The 25,280-nt window shown below is 40.0% G+C and overlaps 1 protein-coding gene across 1 annotated transcript in view; it reads left to right on the forward strand.

The window, feature by feature from the left end:
• The window catches only part of DCP1B (decapping mRNA 1B), a 58,499-nt gene extending 35,509 nt beyond the window's left edge, over positions 1-22,990 (forward strand). The window contains exons 4-9 of the mRNA XM_007092811.3: positions 4,929-4,995; positions 7,148-7,283; positions 15,182-15,310; positions 16,813-17,685; positions 20,140-20,388; positions 22,774-22,990. Coding sequence (XP_007092873.2) covers positions 4,929-4,995; positions 7,148-7,283; positions 15,182-15,310; positions 16,813-17,685; positions 20,140-20,388; positions 22,774-22,854 — 1,535 coding nt within the window. The 3' untranslated portion in view covers positions 22,855-22,990. The remainder of the gene's footprint in view (positions 1-4,928; positions 4,996-7,147; positions 7,284-15,181; positions 15,311-16,812; positions 17,686-20,139; positions 20,389-22,773) is intronic.
• The last annotated feature ends 2,290 nt before the right edge of the window (positions 22,991-25,280 follow it).

A 25,280-nucleotide genomic window follows, 5' to 3' on the forward strand; every position in this document is an offset into this window, starting at 1 on the left:
ATCTTTCCTTTTTTCCTTTTTGAGAGTCCATATCAAACTTGTTTTTAAAAAAGGCTAATTCCCATCTCTTAAAACCAAGCCTACACCTCAAACATAAAAATTGTTTCAATCTTTATTTACTTCATTTGTAAGGTGGGGGGAGGAGCATATTTTAGAGAAAACAGATTGAACCAGTAAAAATGACATTGACTAAGTCATTTTGCCTTGTTAGACCACACATTCCTCATTAGTGAAATAGGTTGTTGAACTGCACACTTCTTAGCTGCCTTCCAGCTCTAAAACTTCATGATTCTAACTTCTGATTTTTTAACTACCGGTGATCTTTCAAGGGGTAGGAGCTGGGTGTACAGACTTACCACCAAATACCAGTGACAAGTCATCGTCAACGTGGCCAATCTTACAGAAAGATTCAAGAAACATGATATTTGAGCAAAGTCTCAAAAACAAGTGTTTACATCAATTAGATGTTGGTCCTTACATTGGGGTTATTATTCCACTCATTTGGAAAAGACTTGGTGAAAGGAATGGGGTTTGAAGGAATTTTAAATTTTGGTTTATCCTTAACTGCGCAGAAGAGATTTATGTAATTTACACTGCCACATTTCCATAGCTTTCCTAGTTAAAAAAGAGAATTTAAATGCCTTCTTTGCTGCATTCTAAGAAGCATATATCCTTTTGCTTTTGAATGAAATTATTAAAGAGGGAGAGAGAATGGGGCGCTTGGTGGCTCAATTGGTTAAGTGTCCAACTTCAGCTTAAGTCATGATTTCACGACTTGCGGGTTCCAGCCCTGCATTGGGCTCTGTGCTGACAGCTCGGAGCCTGGAGCCTGCTTCAGTTTTTGCATCTCCCTCTCTCTCTCTGCCCCTCCCCTGCTTGCGTGCTCTCTCTCTCTCTCTCTCTCAAAAATTAACATTAAAAAAAAATTAAGGAGAGAAAGAGAAGAGAGCATTACCAAATCAGATATCCTTCTCATGTCTATTTAAACTTTACCTATGTAATTATGAATTATCTACTTCCTAACTATATGGCAATATGCCTTATATTTTGAAGTTGCACAAATATTAGCATGAATCCTTATTAGACGACTGCACACTACCATTCATGATTTGGAGTTGAAAGATATTTAGGGTAAAACATGGGGCAAATGATATATGGCTTAAAAGAACATCCTATATAGAAATACTTGTTAGGAACATAAGCCAGATGAGGTAAATCCCCAAAGAACATCCAGAATGAACTAATGCTCCAGGCTAATACGAATCCAAGAGTGCATTTAAGGACCTTTGATATTGCCTCTAATGACCTCTTAACTACCCTCTTAAATTTTTATCAGCTTTCAATTTTTCTGCTGAAGAAATTTAAAAAGAAGAAAATACCATTATCAGATATAATCAGCTTGCTCTCTTTGTCATCTGTGTGTACCTACATATTCAGACATGAAATCTAATGGGGGAATTTTTACTTTCCTTAATCTTGCATGCAGAATTAAAAAGAAAGTGGAAGATTGTTGCTTAAATAGATAGGTGAAGGCAATATTACATTGCCTGTTGCTTCAAGCACTGTTTTTTTTCAATTGAAATTTTCCAAAGCATAAGATAGACCAGGACAGTACAGTTTTCAGCAAAATTTCACAACTGTGCTATTGAAAGTCCTGCATTAAATACGAAGAGGATTGCCAAAAAGATGAGTTGTTACATCACACATTCTAGATGTCATTAGAATATTTTAGAGTAAACTTCAACGTGTTCTTTCTAGCCTTTACTCCACTTTTGGGTTACTTACCTCCAGGAGGGATGTAGAAACAGTTGAGTTGAGCTTCATGCACCAAAGTGCCCTTAAACTTCACCTCTGACTCGGCAGAAGGGTGCCTGGGAAGCGGCTGGTATGCAGGCGCAGCAGGCTGAACAAAGGCTCGAAGCATGGTGGATGTCCAGATGTGGACTAATAGGTCAGTTTTTTAAAACAAATCTCCTCATGAGCTTTTCTCCTTGTAATTTCTTAAAGCCCAGAAGTCATTCCCATTTCATTGTTCTACAAGTTTACACCGCTGTATCACCTCGCAAATTTAGGTCCCGGTGATTCCTTTTTAAGTGTTAGAATTCGAGAAACCACACCTTCTTTTTTGGTTCTTTTCAACCTATTTTTTTCTGTCTTGCCTGCTGTACTCACTGCCTACATATGGATGGGCCTCTCCCCCAGTGGCTGTACAAGAAAACTGGGATTGAAATGTGAAGTTAATGGTTTCTGTCAGCCTGTCAGCTCATCACCTCCCTGAGGCATGTTGATCTCTGGTTTTTATATATCAGCACGAGCTGCTTTGATATAGCCTCTTGTGTGGAAGAGTGATAGTTTTGTCCAGGGGTTGGGAGACCTTGGGCCTAAGAGGCAGAAAACTTCAGTTGGAATGTGCACGCTCATGTAACTGTTGGCCCTTTCCTGGTGGAATGCAACTCAAGTTGCGAAACTATTTTAAGGAGAAAAAAACTTAGGTCCAGTTCTACATTTTATCTCAGTGTTACCCTTCAGTAGCCGGGACTGTTAGTCGGTCTGGTTTTTTCTCCACCGACTAGTTAAATTTTATGTTCAAACTAAGTATTAACTGGGATGAAAAGTGCTATTTCAAAATGATCCCATTTTAATTTTGAAGTCCCGTTGTTTTAGAGATAAATGGTCAAGTCCTAAAGAAACCTCCACCATGTCTTAAATAGTCATTACAGACCTGATCTTCCCTTCATTCTGCTTTGGCATCTGAAAGATGTTTTCATAGCATTTTTCCTTCCTAAATCTACATTTCAGTTACCTCATGGTAATGACATTGTCAGACTGCTTTTCTGTTTGTATCAACAGTTTCCTTGGCATCTAACTCTTATGAAAACCTAATCCTTATGTCAAATGCCACAAATGTGTAACATCAAACAAAAAAAATGACACTCAAAACATTTCTACTAATACATTCTACAGATGAGACACAAATGGCTCGTTTTCCTCTGCCAGTGGGCCTGGAGTTTCTTAGTTGTGCTGTGTTTTTCTCCCCTGCTACCACCTTTCTCTTTTGATAGTTTTGGGAAACCCAGTCTCCAAGAAAAGAAAGGTTTCACTGTAACCAAAAAATAGACCAGGCTCCTAGTTTTATAACTACAATTAAAACTGCCACAACACACAAATGTATTCAGATTTATTGTCGTTGAATGTCAGTGACCTAATGCACTTTTGCTTACAAGGACACAAGGCTCAATGGGTGAGTGTATAGGAATCTGTGTAGGCAATCAGAATAGGACATTAGTGTGGATGGATTTGCAAAGAACCTTGAGTGAAAAGCTTTAAGATACACATTTAATGATCTTGAGATGAAAGAATTTCTTTTCAGTATTGAGGCTCTCAGCACATAAGCTTCAGAATTCAGATGTTCTTTTTTCAAAAGATTATCAATGTACTAAAGAGAAATATGTGTATGTATTTCTAGGAGGATAAAATGGTCCTGTTCAGGAAAATGCTGGAGGGTTTTTCCATTTTTTTTTTTTCCTCTTCACATGTAGGTAAGATAAAGATTCCTGGCACACTAATCATATAAAAAGTTTAAAACCTCATTGCCACCTTATGGCGAGTCAGTAATTCAGATTTATAGGGTTCCTTTTAAAAAATATATCTGTTTAAAATAGCACTAAAGAGACATTTCCTGAAGCTTTGTATCTGAATCATTACTGACAAGAAGCAGAAATCCCACACTGAGGCACTGGTCAGACAGGTGGGGAAAAGAAGTTGTTAAAATATCAGCTGTTTTAATGACCAAATAATATGTATATAATTAAATGTTTTGAACGTTTAAATTTTTAAAGTTTTTCCTTTAAAAAAATATTTTGTTGGGGCGCCTGGGTGGCTCAGTCGGTTAAGCGGCCGACTTCGGCTCAGGTCACAATCTCGCGGTCCATGAGTTCGAGCCCCGCATCGGGCTCTGTGCTGACAGCTCAGAGCCTGGAGCCCGCTTCAGATTCTGTGTCTCCCTCTCTCTTGGCCCCTCCCCTGTTCATGCTCTGTCTCTCTCTGTCTCAAAAATAAATAAACGTTAAAAAAAAAATTTTTTTTAATATTTTGTTATTTTTCATTGCTCTATCGTAACATTGCTGCTGTTTTCAATGAAGATTATTTAAATGTATCTGTAGTTAATGCATCATTTATATGATTAATACCACCAAATCCTTAACTAGATCTTTATAAATGTACTTTGGAACTGTTTAGCCTTTGCTATAAAAATGATGTAAATGGGCACATACTAAAGTATACAGTTTATTTGAAAATTGTTAGATGAATCCATAGCAGCTACAACTTACTACATTTTTCTTTCATTCCTAAATGAGTAAGACATAGTCACATCTCATCTTTCAACAGTTGTAAGTTTTCTGTACATTCTGAAGGCAGAGATTTGTTATTGAATTTTATTTTTTTCTGTACTCTTTCTTAACTTACAGCTTACAAAGCCAGTTTTTCAGTTAACATATTCCTGAGAGAAGGGGAGAGGTTTCTAGGCCTAATTTGTGCATCAGGTTTCTGAATACTTAAAGATGAAATACATATATAAATGTGCAGATGGAGTCTAGAAACAATGATGCTTCAAAGCCAGGAGTTTAGTCTTCAGCCTGTATTCATTCATTTAAGAAGCATTTGCCAGATGCCCATTATGTTCAGGTACTATATTGTTAAGGGCAACATACTTTATTGGGGGTATATATATGTGTCTGTGTACGCATAAGACCACTACAGATTTCTCTGTGGCCTTAGAAAATTCGAGTACTAGGTTTTCAAGCTTAAACTCCAGTGATTGGTTTCATTTATTTGTAAGTGTGTATTTTCTTCAAGATGGAAAGGGAATTTCTTTCCCTTTTGTAGTTTTGAAGGTGCTCATAATTTGTTTGATGTGTTTTTTGCAGTGTCCATTTATGGAATTTGGTTTTATGATAAGGAAGAATGCCAAAGAATTGCAGAGCTTATGAAAAAGTAGGTACTGAAAGGCTAAGTATTTTTCAGGACATGATGATTTTGTTTGTGTTTCCCAGTATGACTGCACTATACTCTTAACAGAATATCTCTCTCACAGCAATCCTTTCCACAGTGGTTAGGAAAACATTTACTACTACTTAGATGAAAAACAGACATATTTTTACATTTTCACTAGATAAGATCCCTCAGTAGGTAGAACAGTTCACCTCATTTTTTTTTTTTGCATGTGTGAAATATCGATGATATGAATTGTTCCAGATGGCAGTTTTCGTCAATATTTTACTCATTTGCAAATTAGCAGTTTTTTTCTTTGAAAAGCTATTAGTATAGCTGTCAGTAAAAAGAACACTCTGAGCCATTTTAAAGGCCACTACACATTCTCTAAGATCTTCCATTTCCTTCCTGCCCTAAACTCTTTCCTTTAACTGCATACCCATGGTTATGGGAGGTCAGAATTTCTTCACATCTCAAATGCTGTTGAGTACGTAGACTTTATTTTCAATCTTGTTGGAAATATCTGGGTTAATATTAGTTTAGTGATCAGTAGACAGTCTTTTTTTTTTTGTAGCTAGTCTCTTTTTCTTTTAATCTCTTGATACATTGTGGTTTGTCCCATCTGCATTTTGGGAAATTTAAATCACTGTCTGACTTTCCCACTCTTGGCTCCCCTGACTGCCTTGAAAGGAAGGCCCAGGTAAGCATGCTGTCTATTCTGTGATTGGTTCTTGAGCCCCGACGCTGCTCACTGGGAGGCAGTTCTTTCCCTGCTTTATGGGGATGGTTTAAAGCCTCAGAATGAACTAAATTTCCTACACATGCCATATCGCAGCCAGTGACTGGACTTCGCCAAACACACAGTATGGCTGCTGCCCGCATGGATTTGACAAAGCATCTCCATCTGTAAAAGAACCATTTTCCAATTTTAAATCCTGAGGCAAGGAAATGACTTAAAAGTGACCCCCCAAAACGAAATGTGGGGAACACTTTTTTATAAATAGATTTCTGAAAATCTAGCTTGTGATAGCTAATTGTAGGTAACCAGCTCAAGTTGCAGATGGTGATTAAGTGTGCTCAAACTGGTATTTACCACCATAACAACTAGTTCCTAACACATTCATGTTATTGTAAACTGTGCAATGGATAATAATAGCAGGATTTTATATAGATTAAAAAATACCCTGTGGCTCAGCCAAGAGGCCATGTTAAAATTGTTAGCATTCTGCAGTAATTACTTAACAGCTGGGGCAGGAAATTGATTGTTGACTAGCAATAAGCAGCTGATATGTGTGGATTCCGAGCCCTTCCTCAGTTAGAATTAAATCTCCCAGTAAATTCTCAGATCTCTTTTACCATAAATGACATGGCAGTTGTAAAAATTTGAGCTGAAAGTCAAAGCACACAAAAGGAAAAGTATTTTTCTCAGTGTCACCTAGCACCACATAGGAGCAATCTGGTCTCCCTTCTGTATTGTTTTCAGGAAAACAGAAGACACTCTACATTGCTCCATTTGTTTGTTTGTTTGTTTGTTGTAATGCCCCTCTTCTAGAGTGGAATCTTCATAGTTCATAAACTGCCAGAGGACTACAGGATTTGAGTTGCTGGAATCAATTTTGCTTTGACTTCAAGGCATATTGAAACAAGGAGGGGGGGGTGGAAATCTCGATATGCCATGCCGTTTGCTCAGTGTTTGAGAACTCTAAATTGGGTTTCCTCAGCAATTAATGAGTCCTGTCAAATGCTCTAAATGAGGAGTCAGCAAACTTTTTCTGAAAAACAAAACAAAACAAAAAAACAAGTATTTTAGGCTTTGTAAAGCCATAGTTATCTGTCACATCTGCTCAACTCGGCAGTTACTGTGCGAGGCAGCTAAGTGATACAGTAGCAGTGTGTCTGTTTGTAACTTTACAAAAGTAGGTGGTGGGCCAGATTTGGCCTGCAGGACATAGTTTGCCCACCCCTACTCTGGATTCATTTATGTACTCACTGTACTCAGGACCGCCACTCTTATTTTTCTTCTTTCAATTCCTAAGCAGTCTTACTTCTATGACTATAGCAAGACAAAAACAACTGGGTGAGAATTGGATGGTTTTAAAAGCCATTTATGTTGAGTTCGTTTTTCTTCTGTGGATTCTCCCCTCTGTTTTTCTAGCCTAACTCAGTATGAACAGTTGAAAGCCCATCAGGGAGCTGGAGCAGGAAACTCCCCGATGATCCTCAATTCAGGAGAGGGCAAGGAAGTAGATATCTTGCGAATGCTCACCAAGGCCAAAGATGAATACACCAAGGTGAGTTTTTGTCTTCCCTTGTGAAACATAACTTAAATCCTACAGTGGTAATATGCTTGTTGGGAAAGGCTTAGCGCTATTCCTTCCACCAAACAAAATTGTATGACAAGTTAAGTCTTTATTTGCTTTCAGCAGGATAAAGAAGACTTGTTTGTTTTAAGTGGATTAAAAGGTAGCCTAAGAAATCAGCAGGCTTCATATATACAAATAGTACCCAATCAGAAGGTTTACTAGAAGACCCCATTTACAGTAGCAACTATTAATATAACATTCTTTGGAATAAAGGTAACAAGGAAAGGGCAAAACCTGTATGAAGGCATAAAAATAGACTTGACCAAATGGAAATATATGTCCTGATCTTGGGTAAGAAGATGAAACTTAAAGCTTTCACTTCTGTTTAGTCTGTAAATTTAAGATGATTCCTAAACAAATAAAGACTGGTTTATTTTCTTCTTTTCTGGAGCCAGACATGTTGATTGTAAAGTTCATCAAGAAATATACAGGAAGAAAAGCAGCAGAAACTCTGACAAAGAAGGGCACTATTGGGAGAGAAGGGGCAGCAAACTCTGAATATTAAGGCATTAACACCTAAGCACATAAAACACTATGGTCTTGATGGTATCGATGCATAAACAGCCAGAGAGACCAATGGGACAGGTGAGAAAGTCCAAAATGACCCCCCATTAGGATGTCATTTAGGATGAAGATAAAGATGAAAATCTCAAATCAACTATTTGAGTGGATATTTAAATAAATGAAATGGGAACAAATGGTAGCCATTTGGAAAAATACAAAATTGGATTTGTCCCTTATACCAGGATAAATTCCAAATTATTAGAAATTTAAATGTAAAAAAAACCATTCAAGTACCAGAGAAAAATTTGTATGGATTTCTTTGTAATCTGGAAAGGGAAAATCTTCCTAACTATATCTTAAAACCCAAAAGCAATTCATTCAGCTATATAAAAATCAAAAAATAAATGTTTTGCCTGGTTTTAAAAAGTGGAAAGATACATAAAACTGAGAAACATTTATATTTAAGCAACAGGAAGAGGGTTAATTTCCCTATTTTATACACTGCTCTTATAAAAATTGAGAAGTAAAAGATTGACACTCTCTAGAAACATAGGAAAAAAGAAAATTAGGGAAAAATGATAATTAAAACCTAGGATTTGGAAACCAGCTGAAATAATGTACATAACTGAATATCATATTGTGATATAATTACTTAGAAAAGAAATTAGAGTGACTTCAGAGCCCCATATTTGGACCCTTAGTACATTATATCTGAAGGACATAAGGACCCTTAGAGCATTATATTTGAAGGACAAAAAGAACTGCAAAGAAATTGTAAACTTCATTCAGTGGTTTTATTGTTAATAATAATATTGGCATTGTAATTTTTTTAGCTGTCATGGATATAATAAATGAGTATGTTTATGTGCTCAGAACAAAACCTTTCGTATGAGAGAAAAATATTAAGTTAAAGTCATATAACGTTAAATTTTAAGTAGAAGTGTGAGAATTAGTTCATATTTGGTTTCTTAAATATGTAGTTACTAACTTCTACCCTGAAGAGACCTAGAGATAAGTGACAACCCAGTAGCAATAAGCACCCTTGGCCCCAAGATTTTTGTTTCTAAATACTGTTCCCTCCTAAAAGGTATCAGCGCTCTTTGAAGAAATTCCCAATTCCTATATCCCATGTCTGGGATAGGAAAATCAAACAATAGGGTTATGTGAAAGGGGCACAGAAGTCAACGTGAAGGGACCGCTAACCAAAACATCAAATTCTAACATCAATAAGAATGACTACAATGGATTGAAACACATTGCATATATATAATCTGTGAGTTCGTGGTGATGAGAGAGCAAGCAGACTAAAAATATAAAACAAAACAAAAAATAATTGTTGGCTATTCTTGGAGGTATTAGGACACCAAGTCGTTCCTCTGATAATTGGTAGTTTATGGGAAGGAATTAAGCATTTACCCTGCCTGCCCAGCAGGGACCAATTTTCAGAGTAACCTCATAATCCTGGTTTAGGAGGGAAAGTTCTCAACCAAGAATTCCAGCTATTAAATGTAGATGAAGTGATAGAACTTAAAATCACCATAGTAAAATAAGTGATTCAAGCAATTGTCATTAGTAATGTTAATATTATGAGAAAGTTTGATGGAAACTTGACCATGGAAGGATCAATCTGCCACCATCTGAATCCACTGATCAGTGCCTTTAAAAGTCAGATAACCAGACATCACATGCCTCCTAATGTGATATAATGTGAAACAGAAACATGTAGCACCACTTCGACATGTTCTTACATGTCATTAGATCCTGAATCTAAGTCTTGAGCTTTCTTAAACTTTATAGTTTACAGAAAATGAAAGGGAAGAGGGGGAAAGGGCAGGTAGAAAACAACTTCAATGACACAACAAGGAAGCTCAGAAAAATCCTGAGGGGAGGGTACATAGTAAAGGACAACGGACTGAATTTCTTTAGCATGCCTTTGACTTGATGGTTGACCTTCTCTTGATTGTTGGACTGTGAGCTACTTGAGTACTAAGAACATCCTTCATTTATCTTCAGAACCTTCAGAGCTCCCAGCACATAGGTGCTAAATAAATGATTGTTGAGGGAATGAATACAAATGAATATGAATCTGAATTAACCACAGTTTCATTATCCTTCGATTGGAGGGCCTGGACAGAGGATGCTTTAAAATGCCAGATTCAGTCAGTAACAACTATTTCTGTATTAGTTTTGTGTTTTGCTTAATTCTTTAACAGCCATTGAAAGATATCCTAATGACTTGGCAACTGTCAACTCATTATACTTTACTAATTGCACTATGTTAGGCACACCAAAGATTAATCTTAAAAGGTGACATTTTTGCCCTCTGGGAACTTAGGTTCTGTGAGGACAGCTTAACGATGGCCAATAAATAATGAATGCAAATATTGAACAAAAATTATTTTCTTTCTTCTCCCTCCCTCCTCTCAATACACACACACATATGCATACACACACATACACACATTCACATACGCAAACACATATATTGTGTTATTTTTCTTTTATGATGTTTTGACATCTTAAAAGTCTTCTGGTTGGGGACAGAATCCTCCTCCTTGGGCTAGCCCATTCTTAGAACTAGCAAAGGGCCCAGTCAGAGGATGCCTTTGACATGCACACTAACCAGTCTAGAGCCATCCCTCCTGGATCTGGCCCCAGCACCCCAGGAGGTAATATTCCTCTGCCTTAATCATTTCAGAACCAGGTTAGGCTACTAGGGACCACCCTGTAGTGTAGAACATACTGCAGTTATCCAAACTAGCCAGTCCTAAAGTGCAGAAACCCCAGCAGAGGCTCTAGTCTTGGCTTTCCCTTTGCTCCCACTTTCTGCTCCCTGCCCACCCTGAGGCTGCCCCATGTGGCCCTGCGGGGCGTCCTGTGCCTCCTGTTTCTAGGACCTTTGAGTGTAATTTTGTTTCCTGAGCCTCTCCAGTGTCTCCTCTTATAGCCGCACCTGACTGTCTCATCAAAGGACACAGAACACACACACAGAAACACTCACACGTGGTTTTGGAGATGTCATGTAGGCTATCACTTTATACCGTACCTACAACTTGCAGTGTTTCCCCTCACTTTGTTTGCCCTTCAGAATCTACATATCCTTCAAAGCCCAGTTAAAATTCCACTTTTACATGGAATTTTCCCAGATCTCTTCATTCAAATTAATTATTCTTTCTACTGAACTCAGCAGTCTGTTACTATTTAGAACTTATTTTGTTCTTCCTCGTTTGTTACCTTTAAGTCAACTTCTACCACTATAAACTTGTTGAGGTCACGGGTGCCTGGGTGGCTCAGTCGGTTGAGCATCCGACTTCGGCTCAGGTCATGATCTCACGGATTGTGAGTTCGAGCCCCACGTTGGTCTCTGTGTTGACAGCTCAGAGCCTGGAGCCTGCTTCGGATTCTGTGTCCCTCTCTTGCTCTACCCCTCCCCCACTCATGCTTGCTCTCTCTCTCTCTCTCTCTCTCAAGAATAAATTGAAAAAAACATTAAAAAAATAAAAAATAAAAATAATAAACTTGTTGAGGTCAAAACAGTGTTCTATTCATCATTATGCCCCCATATTGGTTGTTATAGTGTTGACGTGAGGTGCAGATGTTTAATCAGCGTATAGACTTGCTTTTCTCTAAACCCAAATACATGTTATATGCATAATGTTAATTGCTCCAACTGTGTGATAAGCAGAAGAAATTATTCCTTCTGTCATTAACAGCCAGTGATGTAACCCAGGAGCACCTGAATCATCACATTACTTCTCTGGTCTAAATTCTTCCTGGTTTCTTGTTGCCTAGTATATGAACCTTTGGACTCTCCAAGGATTACATAACATAGCCCCAGTTTATTCTTCTAATCTCACTACCTTCTACTCCACCACCCCCCACAAATATTTGAAACTCCTACCAAACAGAGTAACAGTGTCACTTCCTGCAAGTGTCTTCATGCCTTCTTCCCATGCTGTCCCCTCTCCTTCTTTACCTGCCAACGTATGATTAGCCCTTCATGGCCCATTTCAAATGGTCTTTGTCCATCCTGTTATTTCTGATCTACACAACCTGATGTATATGCTCCTCTGTGAACTTCCGTTGCATTGTGTAAACCTGCTTTATATTTGCCTGTGTTTGTGTTACCTCCTCTCCCACACACAGACATTTCAGAACATGTGGAGATCATGAGTAAAATGGCTGTGAGGTACAGGAAAGGGGGAACACAGAAAGAGGCAAAAGAGAAAGAAAACAAGATTTCCCTCGGACTTCTCGTGTGAGGAAGTGCCTCTCCCATCACCAGGAGTATTCAGGAAGAAACCACATGATGACATACCAGGATACTAGAAAAGAATCTCACTTCTCTGGGTAGGGATTCAACTCAGTGATTTCTGGGATGCTGCCCAACTTTAAAATTACTCAATTCTTGAAAATCCCAAAAATTAAGAGGAGGAAAACTTTTGAGCTAGAGGTACATGATATTGGTAAAGTGAAGCCTACTGACATCAGATGCAATTACTTACATGAAGTTAATAAAATAATTTAAAAACCTTATTTTGGCCAATATTTTGTTTTTTCCCCTAAGCAACAACTTTCTGTGAATCTGCTGTAAAGTAGCATGATGTTAATTTGAGCTTCATCTCTTTTTACCTCCTATTAGACTTCTAGCTGATATGCAAATGAGCAATACAGTAAAACCACCAACGCTCAGTAAGAAAAAGAACCAGGGCCAGAAAGGATCCTTGGCTGCATAGTTAAGTTCTGAGTGTGCAGAAATGGACTATGTTGTGTTTTGTGGTTTAAGGCAAGAATTAATAAGTCTCTTTTAATATACTGTGATTTATTTATAAAATTAAAGAAATTACTAAGTGTCGTTTGATGTTCAATGAGGAAAGTCAAAAAAGTAGAAAAGGGAAATAAAAAATATCCATAATCCTATAACCCCAAGATGTCTACTTTTAATGCTTTCAGTATATTTTCTTCCAGGCTTTTCTCTTGGCATGGGTACATATGTTTGTGTGTTTCTGTGTGAGAAAATGAGATCATGTGACATAGTTTTTAAGGCTTTAAAGAAGTGCCTCAGGATCTCTATGGAGAATCCATTATGCACTTTTTCCAGCTCTGTGTTTTTTTCCAAGTATCATAGAGTTATTTGGGTCGAGAGAAGCATAGAAAATTAAACAGCTGGAAAATGAGCTACGAACTATTGAGGCAGATGATGTTTAATTCTGAGCAATTTGATAAAGAACAATTTTTACATGAAAGCAAGGCTTCAGTGATGGATAGATAGTGACACAGAAGACAGCTTATAGCAGTTTTACTTAGAAAGGCTATCTGGGGCTTATGCATAGCAAGAAACAGCAGCTTCTCGGCCCATGCAGATATGTGTATAGCAAAGGTGGGGGGAAAATCTGTTTTTCTTTGTTTGAATTCAAGGTCCCTGAACAGAGAGGATGAAAAAGTACAGACACAGTCATTCATTGAAAGTAATCTGAGTGTCCTCTTTCTTTTACATAGCAAGCAGAAGTTCTAGGCTTCCATGCTAACATTTTGTAAGTGACTCTATCTCAGGCTGTATTCTTGTCTTGTGTTGGTTATTGCCTTGGAAAGCCAGGCCAGTTGGTCCATGCAGCCACCAGCATTCACCTAAGAATTAGAAATAACATTTTTTGACTCAAAGGGATTTCACCTCCCAATCAATCTAGTGCCAAATACCCAAATTATTGATAGGATTCTTGGAAGAAAATAAGTCCTATGTACAATTAATTTTACAAACACAAGTGAACATGGTGGTAATTGACCCCATACTCTTACATCCTTGAATTAGAAAATACAACCCAATAACTGTAAAACACCTTAGATTCTTGAGGAATAAGAGTGTCTTTATAGCTCATTCCATGTCAGGGACAGTGTGAGATATTTTCTGGCCTGAGGCCTTGACAGTTGAAACTAGCAATGCTATGGAGAATATAGAATAGAAGGTATGGTTTTATATTCAGTTTTATTTGGTGTTTCAACAAGGTAGATACTGACATCATTGCTGTATTCTTGCTGTTATAAATCCTACTGTGTTAGCAATTGCATGGTTGGTTAGATTAATGTATGATAATGATTCAGTATTTGAAATGATGAGTCTTGTCTCTTGTCTCTTTCTCTGTGAAATTCTAATTTGTAGTGAGTGGCTCAGAACACTCAGATTTGAATTATTCTGTTTATGTAAAACGTCATTTATTAAATAAAGATGATGTTAGCAGTTTTTAAATCAATGGTTTGAATCAGCTTTACTTTTTGGTTTGTAGACTGAAAAGTTTAGTTACTTTGATAATGCAACTCCCCAGTTTTAAGTCAACTGCTAGTGGGTGAATAAACCATACAGTTATCCAGACATGGCATTTAAAGAATTGTTTCTGGGGCACCTGGATGACTCAGTCAGTTAAGCGTCTGACTTCAGCTCAGGTCATGATCTCACAGTTTGTGGGTTCAAGCCCCGCATAGGGCTCTGTGCTCCCAGTGCAGAGCCTGTAGCCTGCTTGGGATTCTGTGTCTCCCTCTGTCTCTGCCCCTCTCTGGCTCACACTCTGTCTCTTTCTCTCTCTCTCTCTCTCACTCAAAAATAAATAAACATTAAAAAATTTAAAAATAATAAATCATTGTTTCTATCACTGTTTTCATTGAAAAGCATTAGACTCTCCATTTCTTTTTTTTCCACAAGTAAAAATCTTTATTATACCATGTTGAAAAGTGTGAAATAATGTAAACAAACAACAATAAGCATATGGTTAAGTAAGTGATACTCTCTCCATTTCTTTTGACAGAGAGCAAGTGAGTGTGTCCACATACTTCCATGAGCGGGGGAGGGGCGGGGGGGAGGGGGGGTGGAATCTTAAGCAGGCTCCATACTCAGTGCAAAACGTGACTTGGGGCTCAGTCTCACAATGGTGAGATCATGACCTGAGCTGAAATCAAGAGCCGGATGCTCAACCAACTGAGATACCCAGGTGCTCCTAGACTCTGTATCTTTAAACTATTGCTTCTTAAGCATATCCATAGCCTTTCAAGCATCTAGGTATCTCAGAGTCTCTGGGTCTTGCAGACTGACACTGTTGGTAATATTTTTAGGGCATTGAAATTGTACAACAAAGAAAAATTAAATTTGAATTTGACTTATACTCATTTAAATATAGTTCATATCAGAGGAGATAAAGTAATTTTCCTTTTTGCACAAAAATTTATCAAAAAATAGCTACCAATTAGATAAAATAAAGAGCAACAAGTTATGTACTTTTAAAAAGATTAAAGCTTCTTTTTCACCAAAAATAAGGTTCTTTTTTCCATTTCAGTGTAAAACCTGTTCTGAGCCAAAACAGATAACCAGTTCATCTGCTATCTATGACAACCCCAATCTCATCAAACCAATTCCAGTGAAGCCTAGTGAAAACCAGCAACAGCGCATACCTCGGCCCAGCCAGGTACAAGTCCTGTGCTTTTCATTTGCCATGTCTCTCTAGAATTCTTAAAGAACTTTGACCCAGAGTATAGTCAAGGGAGAGCCTGGTACTATTCAAGGGTGCTTCAAGGTAAACCCAAGAAAGAGAGATTTCAAATTCAAGATTTTTAAAAAATTACTATTAATGTATTCTTCCTAGAAGCAGGTTGAAATTTTTAATTTTGGCATTTACCATAATCTGTGCTCATCTCTTGTGGACTTGAACTTCTTAGATAATATATTTTTTAAAAAACAGCAAACTCGTAACATTGTCAGAGCTGACAGGAATACTACCTGGCAGGCCTGTGTTCTTCTGAGGTAGGTGGTTGGCTTCCCAAGGCTACTGAGGGAAGGACACCAAGGCAACAAGTCAGTTAAACATTTCTGAGCACTTCCACCATACTGGGTGTGGCGCTGGGCACTGAGTGTACAGAAATGGATTCCTGTTCTGAGGAGGGGCATACAATTCCCCTGTAGACCTGATGATTTGTCATGGCATTTGCATCTAAATATATAAATATGATGGCATATTTTGTACATATATTTTTCAGAATAGTGCAGCATTAACAAAATTGCTAATCTGGAAGTCCCATTATTGATTACAAATGTGACGTGGCTATTTCTGTTTCCTATGGTTATTCCTCATTAAAGGTTTGGTATTTTTTTGTTTGTTTGTTTTTAAGGAATTCATTTAAATTAATTTTGAAAATGAATATAGAGCCAAAAGACATAAAGACTATCTAAATGAAAGGCTCATGTTGATTTTTTTTAAAAATAAGTCTTTTCTAATTATGTTTTAGCTTTCTTTTATTTTTGTTTGCCTTCCATGGAAATTTTTTTTAATAGAGAAACTGGAATAGGTTGACTTTAGAATGAAGCTCATGTTTTCTTAGTCCAACAACACAGGAAGCAGCAGAAGGAGCAGGAGGTGATACAGAGCAGGAAGGAGGTAGCTTTGTGACTGATCGGGCCAGGGCACATAGTATGTATGCACATGATGATTGTTTTAAAGCTACTGGTATATAGTTGAAAGGGTCAAGTTAGATTAGATGACTTAGATTTCTTTCCAGTCCTAAATTTATAATTCTACAAAAATCCTCACATTCCTGTGCATTCTCAGCATCTTCTTGTACTCTGCAGGGTTAGGCGGACTTCCTGTTGAAGAGATTATTTCCCTTTTAGTATATGTTTGTACCATACTGGTTCCCTGTCTGTGAACCCCAAGCCCATCAAGGACCTATTTTATCAACAGATGCTAGAATATGACCATTATCTCAGGGGTGGTAGAGAAGAATACTGAAAATTTTTGACCTTAAAAGGAGGTCTTAAATTTGTAAAATTTACTATAATTATAGTTTTTTCATCCCTTCTAATTGATCCTGTGTAAATAGAATAAATCATCAGTGAGGTTAGTTATGTTTCATAGCCCCCCTATATAACCAAATTGTCTATAGAACCATTTTCAGACATTTTTATTTTTTCCAGACCTTAGACCCTGAACCACAACACTTGTCCTTGACAGCTCTCTTTGGGAAGCAGGACAAATCTACATGTCAAGAAACTGTGGGGTCCCCACAGACCATCCGCCACCAGCAGCAGCAGCAGCAGCAGCAGCAGGAGAAACTTCCGGTCAGGCAGGGGGTTGTACGCTCTCTCTCCTATGAGGAACCCAGAAGACACTCACCCCCCCTCGAGAAACAGCTCTGTCCAGCCATTCAGAAACTCATGGTCAGGAGTACAGACCTCCATCCATTGTCAGAGCTGCCTGAAAACCGGCCCTGTAAAAATGGCAATACCTGTTCTGCTGGGGAGGTTTTTCTGGGACCTGTCCAGCCAGGGTCTCCCCATAGCATTGGGACTTCCTGTCATGTACAGAGTGCTTCCAGAACTCAGAACCTGTTGGAGAAGCTTCAGAGCACCCCAAGGTCAGCGAACAAGTATGAGCCTAGTATACCAGCACCTGCTGGCTCAGCTGCCCCAAACCTCAGCAGCACTCTCCCCGCTGCCACCCCTAGCGCTCCAGTAAGGGGACTGGTGCAGGCACAGGTGGGGTATTTCAATGGCTCCCTTCCACCTCAGACACCAGGACATCAGGCTCACGGAAAAGAGCAGTCAACACACCCGAGACCGACACTCCCCCTCTCTGGCAATCAGATGAGCAGCTCTGGAGTGATCTCCCCTCAAGAGTTACTGAAAAAGCTTCAGATTGTACAGCAGGAGCAGCAGTTGCACGCATCTAACCGGCCGGCTTTGGCAGCAAAGTTCCCCGTGGTAACCCAGAGCTCTAGGACAGGGAAGACCTTGGAGTCCTGGATAGACAAGACACCCAGCACAGAAAAGCAGACTCCTCTTTTTCAGGTGCGTGTCTACAGGGGTGGGGGCGTGGGGGCGGTATTGCTGCACTGCAGTGAAGCTTGACATCAGCCTCTGTGCTCTAGGGACATTTCTGTGCAGAGCAGGGCGCCGAGCGCCATATCTGTGCATCTGATTATCACCATAACTTTCTGCCTGGAGAGAGCATCCTTTCTTTGCTTAGCCATCTGGGGGCTTCCCGCCTTTTAGAGATACTTTATTTGTACAGTTAAATCTTCACAGTGTCATAAGGCCTGACACAAGCACGTGAACACGGGAAACAACACGGATGTGCCGAGAACCCCCTAATCTTGGACCATGGATACTTACTGTCTGCTCTGAAATACTGTGAGATGCCAAACATTCGATCTTTTCTGATTATTTTAAAATCATTACTGTTTATCCATGTATTCACTAAATACCTTTGAGCACTTACTACGTGCCGGGCACCGTGCTTCCTGTGGGTACATACCTGCAGGTGTGTGACAAGTGACAAGGCATGCAGACTCACCACCTCAGAGGTGCAGGCTGGTTTTATTTCTGTTGCTGGTATAGCTTAATGAAGATTGAGAGAGGAGTGAGTATGCCATCTAACTACACACACACACACACACACACACACACACACACACACACAAAGTGCCAGACAGGAGGAAATACTTTCAGAAATACTCTGTCCTTTGAGGAAGGCAGTTCTAAGTTTATCAGTAACTTGGAGTGGTGAGAAAACCACAGCTGTTTCATCACCTATGAGTAACATCTGGAGACCTCTGATTTTTTTTTTTTTCCCATTTGGATGGGTACAAATTCAGTGAAAAGGCATTGGGTTTAAAAGTTACGACATTTCTTGGCGTTCCTGGGTGGCTCAGTCAGTTAGGCATCCGACTTTCAGCTCAGGTCATGATCTCACAGTTTGTGAGTTCAAGCCCCACATCGGGCTCTGTGCTGACAGCTCAGAGCCTACAGCCTGCTTCAGATTCTGTGTCTCCCTCTCTCTCTCTGCCTCTCCCCCACTCATGCTCTGTCTCCTTCTCTCAAAAATAAATAAACTTTAAAAAAGAAAATTAAAAAAAATAAAAAAGTTAGGACATTCTCTCTGTTCATTAACAGATGTCAGCATTGGTCTTTTTGTCCTGCTTACAGGACCGTAGCTTAAACGGTTCCTCAAAAGTCCTTCACCTTTTTGAAAACAAAGATCACAGTCACATAGCATAAGTCTTTGTATACATGAGTCAAAGTGTTGTTGATTATTTATGACAATCTCAAAGAAACGATTGTTACCCACCCCCCTCCTCATTTCAGTGCAATAGTGTCCCTTTCTTTGATACCTGCTTCTCTTGGTGGTTTAGATGGGACGCTAGAAAAGTTGGGGTTAATAGTTTGACATCAACTTCAGTGGGCACAATTCTCATTTCTCTTCAGTGCCCACGTGCGTGGAGAGCTGATCACGACAGTGTGCATCCGTCAGCCTGCACTGCATTCTCCTTAAGGGTGCCGGGACCCGCACTGTGGGTGGCATCTGTTCTAGCTCCTCTCCTCGCGATGGCAGATAGGGACAGTTAAAGAAAACAAACAACCTGCCTTCCTCCAGGCTTCTTTCTGCCTAAAAAGATACTGAGGGAGTGATTATAAAAATCACAGCAGCTTCTAGACTATCAGCCTTTATGCCCTCTTCTCGTGAGTTCTTTTGGGGCATTTTTTCTCACCTGCCTTAGAAACAAATGAGAGCTAGCTGTAGGAGTCCGTCAGACAGGGATAAAATGTCACTTGCATAACTGGAAAAGCTGTTGGAAAACTTGGTTTTAGGTGTTTAGCCAAGTGAGGTAGACATACTGTCTTGGACAGATAAGTCACTGGCAGTGCTGAGCACCACTGGCCCTTCCTGCCCCCATACTTGAGCTGGATGCTCTCCGTGAGCTGGCAGATCCTATCAGGGAGGGACTAGGAGGGGTGAACCTAATAAGCATGTCTCCCTCCTAGTGAGAAATCATGAGCAGGTGGAGAGAGGCCGGGAAGGTTCCTCCACATAGAGAAATCAGGAGCGGAAATGTGTGTGTGCCCCCAGCAAGTGTAACAACTCACGTGGGTTGCTGGACCTTTAGGTCAGAGTAGTGGCCAGTTGGCCCTGAGGAAGAGACCAGCAGTCCTAAATGCATGCTGCAAAGTGATGGTGGTAAACTGCAGAAAATATTACTCAGAGGATGAGCTTTATATGCAGTGGGAACAATAGTCACAGCGGCAGACTGCCAGAGCAGCTTAGTGATGACAAAGGAAAATATGGAGACAACTGAGCAGGAGTCAGTCTCCTACAGGCTCCTCCACCTAGTGGAGTTGTGAGCAATTAATACTGAAACTCATTTATATCCATTCTTGCCAGCGAGGGGCCTCTTTATCTGTCTACCTTTCTTTTCAATGAGTTGCTACTTACTCCTGCCCTCTGTGTGTGTTTGCTGTGAGCAGGCCATCTCACCTCCGCGCGTCCTTGCTACAGTGGCTCCTTCTCTGCTCATGTCCCCTATGGTGTTCACACAACCCACCTGTGCCCCACCAAAGGAGAGGGACAGTGGGCTCCTGCCTCTGGGAAGCCAAGAACCAGCTGCCACTTCCACCAGCCTCCTCCTGCCTCTGCAGACCCCAGAACCCCCTGCAGTCACCAGCAGCCCACTTACCAAGCTCCAGCTTCAGGAAGCACTGCTGTATCTCATTCAGGTAGGAGAGTCACGTCATCTCTATTCTTCCCTTTCCCTGCTGACCTGTTGGTTGCCACTTTGAGATAAAGACTCAGTTAGCTAATGCGTACTTAGTACTCCCCAAGAATAAAAGGACCATGTAACAATTCAACCTAAACCTCAATGGCATCCATGCTCAGTTAGCTGGGTGAGATTCAAAATACTGGCTGTGGACTTTGGGTGTCTCAGACCATCAAGGATTTTGTAGTATTGACTAAGTCCTCCAAGCTGTCACCTGCCAGAAAAGAAAGAAACGTATACTGTATAATTAATCAGCCACTGGGAGGATTGTAGGTGCTGGCTGGTGCCCAGAAAGCTCACCATGGGGAAATGGAGGTGAGAGCCATCTTGAGTAAGTGGCAGCATTTAGGGGAAGGTTCACAAGGACTGTTGAAGAAGGAGGAAAAAGGTAGGGAAGCAAGTAATGGCTGTGACTACTAAGGGCATATTTTACAAATAATTTTGAAACCTACTGATAGGACAGGAAAGAAGGAGGGGACTTCTTTGTCAGCCATTTGTCTCACTTGGCTCATGAGGTAACAACATAACAGTGGCCACATGTAGAGAGCTCTGTGCCGGGCGCTGTCGTAAATGCTTCACATATATTAATTCATTTAATCCATCTACAACAACCCTATTATCTTTTCTATTTAAAGACAAGGAAACTGAGGCTAAGTGACTGGCCTGAGGCCACAGCTAGGAAATAGCAGAGCTAGGATTCAACCGCAGTCTGGCTACAGAGTGCTCCTTCCTGCTGCACTGGGCTGGGGCCATGGTAGTAATGGGACTGCAAGGGATGGGCCTCCGGAGGCCGTTCAGCAGTCTACCAGGTGAAGCATACCCCAAAAATATATGCTAGGCCTTGAAAAGTGGAACACTTTTATCCAGACAGACTTCAAACACCTCAGTTAACATAGTTAGGTGTCTTTGATATAGTCTTTAAGAAAATTTTTGTGGTACTTTACTTAAGCTTTGGCAGACTTTCAGAGAGCTGGCTAGCACTCCACAGATGTTCCGTCCTAGTTAAAAAGCCTGTGGTCTCTGTTATTAAAAACATTTTTTAAAGGTCACGTATTTTGGAGGGAAGGGAAGGAGAGAGGGCTAGCAATCAGTGTCCAAGTGTGAAAGCAGAATAGCAGCCCACTAAAGATCAGCAACAAATGAGTTGCTGATCCATATAATCCATAAACAAATATCAGGGTAAAAATATTTCCCACCTTTTCAAGCCACTCATAAGTTCATGAGGACTTAGGACATCTATAAACTTCTTTTTTATGTGCAATAAAAAAAAAAAACTTAAATTGAAAAGTTTCACATTTTTTTCTGGTTCATTCCATTTAAAAAAACATTGTTCCAAAGATCTTTGTACAGGAGCCAAGACTCCAGCAAAAGTCTAGAGCAGGCCCGGTACGTTGCTAGGTAGAAAATTATGATCCGTCCACTCTCTGCATACACTTTACTTTTCCCCATGTAGACATCATCTTCCTGATGGACTCTTGGAAGTCACTCATGCAGACTGTTTTTAGTCTTCGCCTGTTGGTAGGACACAGTCTCACGCACAGGGACTTTGTGGCTACTTTGTAGGAAAAACAGGGAGAAATCACTCTTTCATTGCATGAGAATAACTCTATGTGCGTGGGGTGCCAAGAGGGAATGAAGGGGGAATGTGAAATGTGGGTGAATTGCTAAAGCTTTAAAGGATTTGAGTGGGAGGGAGAAGTCTCTAGAATTAAAAACAAAGAGCACCACTGATTAGACCCATGATTCTCCCTCAGTCCTAGCCAGGCAGTAGAGCCCAGAGACTGCCAGTCTAACTGCTGCCCACTCACCCAGACCAAAAACTTTCCATAATTAATGGGAGAATTATGCTAGTTTCGATGATATAAATGAAGCATGTTGCAAGTAAATCTTAACTAATGTTGAAATAAAGTGTATATATTGTGGGAGACTTGGAGAACCTTTAAGAAGCCCCAGCTATCTCCTGACCAAAGAGACCACTGACCTGGATCATTGCCTCCCACTCCAGCCTTCTGTTAGAACCTGTATCTTTTCCTGAAACAGACCCGGGCTTTTTTTGAGTGACCCTCATCCCATACTGCCATGTGGCTGGGCTGCCCATCCGTGCTGTAGGTAATGAGCACTTGCTACTTCTCATATGACTGTTGGACACCAGCAGCTGACTTGGTCAGGCCTCCAGTCCCACTTAACACTCTCGTGTGCAGTGAAAAACCACCAGCCGTTGGAGCAGACAGGCAGAGTGGAGCGTCTGAGTGTCAGAATGCCAGTTTAGCTCCAAGACAGAGGAAGCCTTTGGTTCCTACCAGCCAAATCACATTCCCTTGGGTCTTTTGATTTTGTTTTCCAGAACGATGACAACTTCTTGAATATAATCTACGAAGCTTATCTCTTCAGCATGACACAAGCAGCCATGAAAAAGACAATGTGAAAGCAAAACATTTTCAGACTGATTTTCAAGGTCCTGTGGCTCAAGATTCTTTCACGTCAGTGGTGTTACCCTAAATGTTTCCGCCTTTTTTAAAAGTATGTACGATATGAATTAAAACATTTCAGAATTTTTTTCAGTCAAGCTCTTTTTTAATCACATCCTTTGGTTACACCTTGTACTAAGAATCAAGCAGATAGAAGTCTTTTGCTCATATCACACAGTAAATTCCAAGCTTAAATTATTTTTTCCTTGCAGACATGGGGCCAATTCTACAAGAAGTAGCCTCTCAGTAGGAAGGACTGTTCTGGAAACTTGGTTTCTTTTTTATTAATAGCTCTGGTTATTCTTTGAACGCGGGGAGTGTGGTTTCCCTGTTGCTGAGCTCCTTGTGCTGTAGCGCATGCCAGTCACCAGGTGGCAGTGTCACCCCACATACTAACCTACGCGGACCTACCCTAGCCTTTGGAGGTTTTCTTTTACCAAAGTAAACGTTTCATTTGTAAAAATCCAGTTGGCATGTTTTCCCAAGGCTTTTGAAGGGAAATTATTTCTAAGGATATTTATAGCTAGCTTCTAGAGGCGAGTTGTTCTAGGAGTCCACAAATGGCCCAGATTTCCAGTAACACTTCGTTTGTCCCAGCTCCTGTTATTTCTTTTGGACCTAACCAGCCGAATATGCCTGCCTATGCTTCCAAATGAACATTTTGTCATTTTTAGCAAAACATGCTGAGAAGAAGTCTACAAAAGATTTTAAAGCTTTCTCTTGGCCTCTGAAGAGAGGTGCTAGGTTCTTTAGGGGCATAATGACAAAGACTCTTCAAGCTACAGAGCAGATTGATTTTATGTTCACAGAGATGAGGAGCTTAATCTTGGAGGGAGTCAGAAGAGCCCTTGTTGTTAAGGCCCAGAAGTGTCGATATGGGAATTAGTCTCTGCTGAATACTGGTAATAAATAAAGCTTTGCATTTCTATAGCTCTTTTTATTCTTAGATCATAAAAAATCTCTAGAATGCTGTCCAGAAGACAGGTTTTATTCTCATTTTATAGGTCATATAGGAGGCATGGGAAAAATAGGTTTCCTGATAGCTTCCAATGCTAAGACTTGGGCTTTAAGCTGTGGACCTTCATGCAAGCACACCATCAGTAGTGTTCCTGGGAATACCACTTCCCCTGCTCCTGCAGGAGTGTGCCTTTTCTTCTACAGAGAAAAGGTGGGCAGGAAAGGAATTGACTCTTATTACCCTTGTGATGTGCCATTCACTGGACTGAGGAGTCTACTGTTACCCTCCTACGTTTAGGAAGGAAGGATTTCTTTCTTTCTTTTTTCTTTTCTTTTTTTTTTTTTTTTTGACATCTCCTACAATATCTAACACAGATGTAAACCCATGTGATGTTCTAACAAAATACTTGAAATTAATAATTGTGTATGTAATACCTCCATACTCTCATAAGGAGAATGGGGCAAGGGGAGAGACACACATGACCTATTATCCCGAAATCAGCGATTGTGCTCTCTTCTGCAACACACATACTAAAATTGGAACAAAATCAATGATATACTTAACCGCTTGCCAACCTTTTCTTTAAAAAAGTCTCTTTGATCTTAATTACATGTTTAGAGTTGTTTCTCTAACTAGAAAGAAATGAATTCCATTTTAAATGTTTTAATATATCTGGGGGTAGAAAATGGCTAATTTCTGAAATATTTATTTTTTTAACCTCAGCAATGAATAAATAGAATAGAAATATCAATTGCAGCACCTAACGTGAAAGGATGCACAGTGCTATGTGATAGAAGAAAGGACCTGGGCCCAGCAGGGTCAGACCTGCACTGCAGGCTTCACTCGGGACTTTTTAGGTCAACTCCACAGTGATCTGTTTTGAAAAGTAATAAATTGTCCATCCTTTACTGGAATGAATCACTTTAAAAGTGACAGGCCCAATTCATTTAGACCAAAGACCAAGTCACCCTTTTAAAGGGCACTTGGTGATTGAGTGCTTATTTCTTCTACATGGCAAAACAGAGGAGACCTTCTTTGTACAAAGAGCTTCCTCTAGAGAGTCCGAGAAATAGATAAAATGGGTTATCTAAGGTACCCCAAATTAGATTTCATATATAAATTGACTTTTCTTTTTCCTACTTTCATCCCAAATTCTGAGACCATCACGGATGCCACTCCTAGGTGTCACTGGCTCCCAGGCAGCAGTTTTAAGCTAATTGAATTTCAGATGCAAAACTGAGATAATTATGCCTAAAGGCAGTGTTCTCCGACATGGTGGATTTCAAGCTTGCAGAAGTTACGGAAGTCAGTTCTGCGAGGTGTGGGGACAGAACACACAGCCTTCATCAGGCAGTGCCTTCAGCGCCTGCGTAGGTGAGCCTCTCAGAGATGCTGTTTTCATTTGTAGAATGAAAGTAAGACCCG

This window comes from Panthera tigris, chromosome B4 (assembly GCF_018350195.1).
Source record: "Panthera tigris isolate Pti1 chromosome B4, P.tigris_Pti1_mat1.1, whole genome shotgun sequence".
Taxonomy (NCBI): Eukaryota; Metazoa; Chordata; class Mammalia; order Carnivora; family Felidae; genus Panthera; species Panthera tigris.